The 8,854-nt window shown below is 34.4% G+C and overlaps 1 protein-coding gene across 2 annotated transcripts; it reads right to left on the bottom strand.

Moving 5' to 3' along the window:
- Positions 1-1,211: 1,211 nt before the first annotated feature.
- Positions 1,212-5,668, bottom strand: LOC131156027 (probable NAD(P)H dehydrogenase (quinone) FQR1-like 1). 2 transcript variants are annotated; one of them, XM_058109482.1, is made up of 4 exons: positions 5,525-5,668; positions 2,574-2,667; positions 1,720-1,982; positions 1,212-1,612 (listed from the first exon to the last, which is right to left on the bottom strand). In XM_058109482.1, exons 1-4 carry the CDS (start codon positions 5,545-5,547, stop codon positions 1,381-1,383), a joined length of 612 nt encoding a protein of 203 aa, XP_057965465.1. In that variant the 5' UTR covers positions 5,548-5,668; the 3' UTR covers positions 1,212-1,380. The 2 variants fall into 2 exon arrangements, with proteins under 2 accessions (XP_057965465.1, XP_057965468.1); XM_058109485.1 differs by having other exon boundaries at positions 5,536-5,554.
- Positions 5,669-8,854: the final 3,186 nt, after the last annotated feature.

The raw sequence follows: 8,854 nt of genomic DNA, 5'->3' as shown, positions 1-8,854 counted from the left end.
ATTTTGTTGTTCATTTGATTCTAGGGCTTAAGGAGTTGCTATTCCATCATTGCAAAACTTGAGGTCCACTTCTCTCTCCTATGGGTATAATTTTGGGAACTACATTTGTAGAAGTTTTAGAAACTAGGACTTCTAATTTACTTTTAAAAACACGGCTATACATTTTCGGTTCTCTAGGTATTTTTGAAAAGTTTAGTTCTTCATTTTCATTTTACAATCACTTTTAAGTTGGTTATGTATGTATGACAATATGAATTTCGAATCTTCCCTTGAAATTTGTTTGAACTTGTACGAATCCTCACAAATTTCAAATTTGAGATCAAACACCAAGCTCCCTTCTCATAGTCGTTCATCTTCTTTTTGTAATAAAAAAAATATAATAACAAAAATAACAAATAAAGTTATTTTTAAAAAATTTAAAATAAATATTTTTACTTGGTCAGGGATTAAATTTAAAATAACAAATACCTTGGCGTTTTTCTAGACATTAGGGACCTGCTTGGATCAAAAAAGGAAAGAAAATGAAAATAAGAAGGAAATTAATTTTCACTATATTTTGTATCTACATCAAATGGAATTAAAAATAAAAAATTATTTTAATAAAGTTAAAAATTAACAAAAAAAAAAAGATTAAGGACATGTAAAATTAAGTTTTTGTTCATTGATTTGATATACTATTTTTTTTTTCTCTCATTTTCCCTAATAACCAAACATGAAAAATTGAAATACTTCCTATTTTCGTTTCCTCAATATTTTCCAAAAACGCAAAGAAAAATATCAGAAAAATTTGATTTGAAATAATTTTAATTTTGTTTCTCATTTTTCCTAATAATCAAATATGAAAAACTGAAATTCTTTCTATTTTCCTTCCCTTTCCTTAATATTTTCCAAATATACCTAAAGAAAAATATCAAAAGGGTTCTCAACCGTCTTAACTGACGATCCCAGAAGCAACAATTTACGGAATAAAGGCTAGGCCCACTATATTACATGGTACGCAAAGGCCCACTATCAACTGAACTAACTGGGTCGAAATAGTTTACGGACGGCCCTCCCCAACTCTCATTGGGGCTTGAATTTTCCTCCTTGTTTATGCTTTCTTCTGACACTACTATCTTTCTGTTCACGCATCACAGGCGTTTACTCCATAGAAAACAAATCTTATAAAACACGCATATCTAAAATATACAGCGATGGTCAATATTACGATGTGGGCGGATGCTCAAACTTTACCATTTGAATTTTAAAGTATACCACTGACAACAAAACACGTATGCCACAAAACAAGAATCGATTTTTTATTTTTTGCAAGGACATATCATATCTGTAGGAAATGGGAGAAATTATATATGTAAGAGTACTTTTACTGGTGAATGAAAATTAAGCCACTCCCTTGAGCTTCTTTGTAATGCCAGCTATGTACTTTCCTTGGTGAAATGCTTGCTCCAATTCGAGTTCAGATGGCTGTCTCGAGCCGTCCCCAGCAAAAGTTCCAGCACCGTAGGGGCTCCCACCTTTCACTGTCTCCAGCTCGAACATGCCAGCTCCGAATGTATATCCAATGGGCACAAATACCATCCCATGGTGAACGAGTTGGGTAATAGCTGTCAGCCTAACATGAATTTCAACATTTTCAGATAACGGTCAGTTTTGCTTGCTTCGTTTTCAAAATTTGTCAGGTCAAATTGCTTAGGTAATTATTGTGGAATAAGAACTCACGCTGTCGTCTCCTGCCCACCGCCTTGAGATCCAGTGCTATAGAAGATCCCAGCAGGCTTACCAGCAAGTTGTTGTGTTCTCCATAGGCCTCCAGTTGCATCCAGAAATGCTTTGAATTGAGCAGCCATCATACCAAATCTTGTGGGGAAGCCAAAAACAAATCCATCGGCCTCGGCTAGCTCACCGGGCGTAATGTTACGCACGTCACTCTTAGGTGGTGCACTCATTTTTCCAAGCACCTCATCTGACAGTGTCTCTGGGACCTGTTACATTTGTCCACTTCAGTTGGCTCAGTTTTTCTATTTTGATCTTATTTGAAAAAGTGCAGAATTGACAATCCCAATTGGATAAAAAGGCCTGCAGTAAAGGGTGGAAAAATGACAAACAGCATGAATTGGTGGAGCAAAAATCCTGCTGTCATTCTGACAATCCCCGAGTGGTCCGTAAAAAACCAGGTCTACTATGATGACTTTAAAGCTTTTTCTTGAACCTGAGCAAATGCTTCTCACTTTTAAGCAAGGAGTTGATGCTTTCATTTTTTTTTTTCCTTTATTTTTTGGTAGAAAAACGAGGTCAAGTGATCTAACTCCATTACTTATTTGGCATGAAATTTATTATGCAAATAGTTGTAAGCTAAACCTGACCAAATAAAGAAGTGAAGAACAATACAATTTATAACATAAACGGCATGTCAATGCATCAAAATATAAGAAGCCTACATAGATATGTTTTCCATTTTATAGCAGTTAAATTAAACTAGTAACTATAAATTAGAAACTGTGCTGATAAGCTGTCTATTAGGTGTTGATTGCTTGAGTTAAAACTTTGACGTATAATTGAGAAAAAGCGCATACCTGCCACAATTTGGCTTCAACTCCTTCAACAGATTCAGCTCCTTTCTTTATTTCTTCTGCAAGTTTTTCAACATGCCCATACATAGAGTAGTACCTGTGATAGAATCAGAATGTTTGTTACCATCTGAAGTCAGATATATGTCATGGAAGCATTAAAATTAACATTAAGAACAAAGATCTATTACACTATGCCAACAGTTTTCAGAAAGAAAGAAAGAGTCAAATTTAAAGCAAACAGAATATTTTGAACTTGTCAATACGAATGCCATTGACTTCTACAACTTTCTTAAGGATAAAAAAACCCTCAACTTTGCATCAGCATATATATATATATATATATAAGAGTTGAAAGGACATAATACAGAACCTATGATGGGAGAGATATAGGACAAATAAAATTAGTAACTTAAGTAATAAAAAAAAATTTATAAAGATTTGGCTATACAACTCTTTTCAAAAATACTAGAGGGGAGGAAATCTGAAATTTTTCAATCAAGCTTTAACCACTTCAAATCATCCATTCTACGGCATTCTATCACATATAAACATAAAAATAATAAGTGAGAAAAATTCAAAAAAAAAAAATGTTCACTTTAAAAGATAATGGATGTCCTTTGATGTACTTCCAAATCCAGGAGGTCCAGGTCGCTTCTTTCATTAAAAAATATTTGCACATTATAATCTTGATGGTATTTGAAAAGTTTAGCAGGCAAGCATGAATGCACAAGATGAACTTTATGAAGCCCTTAATTTAAAATTTCTTATAACTCAAAGTTCACCTATCCAAATCAACAGCACTGACATATAAGTATGGACCAGGAAAATCTTGAACAAGAAGAACTTAAACCTGTGGGCTCTTTGTCTTTCCTTTCCTTTTTTACTCCTTGGTATTTAATTTCATCCAAATTCCAAATCCATGAGATAGAGTGAGGAATAATACACAGGCAATTTCACTTTGTGACAAAAAATAATAACTTCTCTACCTCTGGTGACTCCAGATACATAGGTTTGTTATCAAGACTTTTCGTCCAAACCCAGGCTTGAGCTTTGAAAAATCATTCCTAAAATGGATGTTTCTTAAACCTCTCCTTTCTAAATCCTTTATGACTCTATAATACCATTATATGAATATTTAGAGTGAAGCTTCCCAGTCTTCAAGTCCTCCTATTTCTCTAAATAACAGAAAATTTAGCTTCCATTTCATCAAAACTAATGTCCTGCAAATTTGCTTTCAAAGGGATTGGCTCTCAATGAAGAAACTACCTCGACCATAATTTCTATCTTGTGTCTGATTCTCTATCTTTTAATTAATTATGATAGAACCTGTTTCCATCATTTATACCTGAGATCAAGAGAAGCCTGTGGATCACCTTCTTTATGTTTTTGCTTTTGAGGTAATCATCCTTGTTAATATTACCTTGCTACTATCATTAAGAAGATATTTTATAACAATATCCCATAGACAACTAAAGCACCAGCCTCAAAAGTGATAATATACACTTAGCACCAGTGAAGCATAAGCTTCAACTTGTGCTTCAAGTATAAGTCTCACGTTAAATATAATACAATACAATATAATATATATATATATATATACACACACAAAAGCCTAAGATACAATGTGCACGTCATTTGACCAAGGCCCTTTCTTCTTAGTAAAGTTCAATCATCTGTGGGTACAGAATTTGATCAATGATCGCATGCATTCATTTGCATTGCAAGGCAGCCAAACCATCTCTTACAAAAAAAAAAAAAAAATTGTTACATTTGGAAAGTTTAATCTAGTACAAAAACTATGATGAATATCAGTAAATTATGAAGCACCAATTCAAACACCTGAAGTGGTATTGAAGAGAATTAATTTGATTATCTTCGAATATTTGAAAAAGAATTTTTTTTTTTTTTAAAAAAAATTCCAAATAGCAAGGATGAGGTGCATTTTTCATGAGTTGTGCTACCACGGCAGGTAATGAGTTTCAAGGGATTGGGTATGGTAGCCATTAATATTGTCAGATTCACAGATATTTATTCTTCTTCTTCTTCTTCTTATTATTATTATTATTTATTTTTTACTTTTGTGCTTTGGATAACAACTGGAAAATCCATCATGAGGTGAGGCGTCCATCCTAGAAAGCCACTTTAGTGTTGAATTAGTTTACTACAGTTGGCTTGACTTTTGAATTAAGCTACTATCATATTATTAAGCAGTATCGCCCTGTCTGTCATTTCAACATATTGTCATAATACGCCCATCGGCAGACAGCATCAACTTCACATAACAAAATCTCATCCAGGAGTTCTTCACTGGAGCCAATTTTAAGAGGGTTAACATACAATTACTGGGTACGAGCTTTCAACGGATCCCTCAGCTAAATTATGCACAAATCAAACAATAAAATATGTCCATTTCTAATGAATATAATCATATATCATGCAGAAAAAAAAATTATTTGCACAAATCTAAAATAAAATGCATTGGAAACCCTAACCAAACAAAGAAATTCAATATTGCCGTACTTTTTCATTCGATTTCCACTCGTTAGAGAATTACGTCAAGCAAAGGATATTTAAAACGTTAACATACGATATCATAAAAATTTTCCGAGACTAATCATATGCTCTTTGCCATCAATCACTCATATAATCTAACTCAAATTGTAAAATCAACAATCCTGAGGCATCACAAACGACTAAAGAGTTAAGAGCATCACCACTAATTCTCAGAAATTAAATGCTAAAAGATCAGAATTCTTCAATGGATCAAAAATGTTTCAAAATAAATCACCAAAGAACAAATTGGAAGCGGATAAAACCAATCTGAGCAGACATCAAAGCACCGAGAAAGAGATTCAAGACACAAAGAAGGAAGAAAAGAATAAACAATCATAATACGTAATTAAGTAGCGCAAAAATACAGAGAGCAGCAGAAAGAAAAAGATTATAATGCTCACACGATATATACTTTGGTAGCCATTGATAAGTTCTCGAAGCTCTCTCCCTCCCTGTTCCTGTCTCTCGCTCTTTCTCTCTGGAGCAATACGAAGTCGGAAGTCAGAACGTTGGAGAAAATGGGAAGGGCGGAGTCCCATTATATAGCTGCATTTTGGGTCGTGTCAAGGGTTTTAATCGCACGCTACTAATTAATCACTCAACTAGTTGCGGCGACAAAACGATGTCGTTTTGTCTACGCAAAAATGATGCTACCTCTCTGTCACGCCCACATCATTTTGCAGTGCACACTCACACATTGATCATTTCTTTTTTAAAAAAATTAATAAATAAAAAAAGACCCATAAAATTTCCTTTCAAATGTCTAATTAAATAACAAGTTTGACTCAGCACAAATGCGAGGGAGGATACCTGGATCACGAACAACCAACAGCTCTCATGCATCTAATATGGGACCCATTTAATTGTACGGACACCTATCAGCTCTCGAGCATGAAATATAGTATTGAATATTAATAATGAAAAGGAGAGATTAAGAATTAACCTAAGATGGAATGTTTACTTAATTTCTAAAAAATCTAATTATTTGAAATAACGAAAACAGACTATTCATTGGCGGATAGTTTTTTATTGTCTTAGGTATGAAAAGATTGAGATGATGTACCACATGGCACATGCTACAAACTGACCAAAACTCCCCAACCTAATGAATTTACAAATATATCCACGCACATTTTTTGAAAGACAATTACAGTTCCCATATTTATGTCAATCTCCTCCCATGCATTGGGAATTGTCCTCAATTTTTTGTATTGGGACTGTGATTGATTTCTTAATTATTCTAACCATTTGGCTATAAGTTTAATGGGTCAAATTTAATTGAACCAAAATGGTAGATGGTTCTGTTGTCAAAATACAAGTATTGGAGTACAATTATGTATAATAAAAGTAAAATTGATTGGACAACGTGAACTAATCTTTGATAGTGGTCACTTATAAGGAATCAAATAAGAGAGGTTTGGAAGACTCAGGGTGTATGGTCTATAGTGATCCAAAGAAATTATAATATTTAAATAATAAAAGGAAGGGAGAAAAGGAAATTTAAAAGAGGGATAGCAGGCTTCGTCGACGAAGGGGAGCACTCGTCGACGAAGTTTCTTCTTGACCTCGTCGACGAGGTGATGTCTCATCGACGAAGTGATGTGGCTTGACGACGAAAGCCAATGTATAAATGGGAAAAAACCTCATATTTGGCCGAATTTTTGCGTTAACACTCCTCTCGCTCTCTCCTCTAAGTCCCTCCTACCTTCTCTCTACAATCTCAGGCTGGATTTACACTGGTTCGACGATCTGAAGCCAGTACGATACTCTTGGGGAAGTTCTCTCCAAATCTGCCGAAGCGGATCGTTGGCGGAAGCGAGTTGAAATTCATCTCTGAGTTGAGGTAAAACTTTTTATGTCAAATTTGGTCTTTTCATAGTTATAGGAAATGATATTCATGTGAAAATACTGAAATTTAGTTCTACGAGTTGTTGAATTCAGGGTGTTGAACGAGGAACTCTGCGAGTGTAAGACGAGTGCGTTTTAGGTGGTTTCTTTTTAGTGTCAGGTAAGAGAATAAACTTAAGCAGTTATTTTCCATGCAAATTATACTATTATTATGTATCAACAAATTTATTTTCAGGAAGTATGTATAATATATATGAAGATATTGGTAAAAATGCATGTTTGAGAAAATACTGTTATTATGTTGAAATGTATATATATATATTAGTATGATATGCTAGGAAATGTGATTTTAAAATGAAATGTACGAATTTACTCAGTTTTGTGTGGCATGAATATTATTTTTCATGAAAAATATTATGATATGACAATTTTATGACTAAACCATGTTTTTTAGAGATTATGAAATAATGCAGTACATTATGATGTTAAAATACATGATAAATGGATTACTTATTCAAAATGATATGTATGGATTGTTCGGCGCAAAGTTGTGATTGATAGCCACCGCGAGGCCGTGTACATGTATGATTTTGGTGTAAGGCCACAAATATAAAAGTAAATGGCGCAAGGCCGTATGTGTGACGCCGCAATTTTTGTACAATTTTTTTTCTTAAAATCATTAATTAAATAATCACACGTCATCCACAACATCCACAAATCAGTCACGTCAACAATCCTACTATCATTCGTACGATCGGACCCGCATTAGGTACCGGGTAAAAAGTTATTTTATTATACAATCTAACAGTGGAAGACAGTATATACATATCAGTTAGAATACAATACCTAGAGTATCAATATACACATATACACAATATTATCTCATACCCAAAACAATACAACCCTAATCCAAACTCACCATGTATATCAGGGTTTTAGCTCCCTACTATCACGGAGCTCTATCACCCAGTCTATCCCTATTCCCTAAAAAATTTAGATAATTTGGGTGAGACACATCTCAATAAAAAGGAATAAATTATTTACAATGTGTGCCCATATGAGTTCAATTATATTTACACTTTACTTTTCAAATCATCGTTTCATCTGAGAAAATATACTGATATACACATTCTCATAATCATATAGATATACAACACAAGCTTTTATAAGTTTAAAATCATTTCTCAAATTCAATAGTTTCCAACACATGTTTACCGCAAAGTTCCTGAGAATAGGGAAGATTACCCGCCCATACAGGTAGCTTCCCTCTGCCCTAATACATTATGCAACCACGTATGACCACATTTGATACCTATTAGGGCACTCACCTTACTCAGCAACCCTCAGGCTGAGAGTTTTACTTCGCCTCAAATATGTATATTATCAACTCACACAGTTCCATTTCTTAATTTTATCATTCTTTATTTCTCAATTTCCATCCTTTCTTTCATTTCTCATTTTAGCCAATTTTATCATTCTTTCACTTTTCGTTTCCATTTTACTTTCCATCTTATGAGTATCCTTGGTATCAAATACCAACATTGCGTCTGTAACTCATGGCCATCCTGAGGATCTTTCTATCCACACCATGCTTCCACCCATGGTCAAGGTTGTGCGGCCCGAAAGCTGGATTTAACCACGGTTGGCTGACCTAGTTAGATCAAATATCATATCACATATCGTGTCTATAGTATGACTGGCCAGCCTATAACCCTGATTCGGACTCAGGGGGCCCAACAACCCTACACAATAGTACAGTCGGCTATCACGCCACACGCTCCAAGAGTTCATGTGGTTGCACTAACACCACTAGCAACGGCACCGTACTCAATATCATAACCATCCAACAGGGTTTACCACCACATACCCGCAATCATTATGCG

This window comes from Malania oleifera, chromosome 1 (genome assembly GCF_029873635.1).
Source record: "Malania oleifera isolate guangnan ecotype guangnan chromosome 1, ASM2987363v1, whole genome shotgun sequence".
Classification (NCBI taxonomy): Eukaryota; Viridiplantae; Streptophyta; class Magnoliopsida; order Santalales; family Ximeniaceae; genus Malania; species Malania oleifera.
This window is presented reverse-complemented; position numbering and strand designations above follow the sequence as displayed.

What these genes read in the sequence shown, in the direction of transcription:
- LOC131156027 (XM_058109482.1), bottom strand. Translation starts at nt 5,547, where the DNA reads ATGGCTACCAAAGTATATATCGT. An exon ending in TTGAAGCCAAATTGTGGCAG is followed by an intron (nt 1,983 to 2,573) that starts GTATGCGCTTTT and finishes CAAATGTAACAG; the next exon opens with GTCCCAGAGACACTGTCAGA. An exon ending in GGTGGGCAGGAGACGACAGC is followed by an intron (nt 1,613 to 1,719) that starts GTGAGTTCTTAT and finishes AATTCATGTTAG; the next exon opens with GCTGACAGCTATTACCCAAC.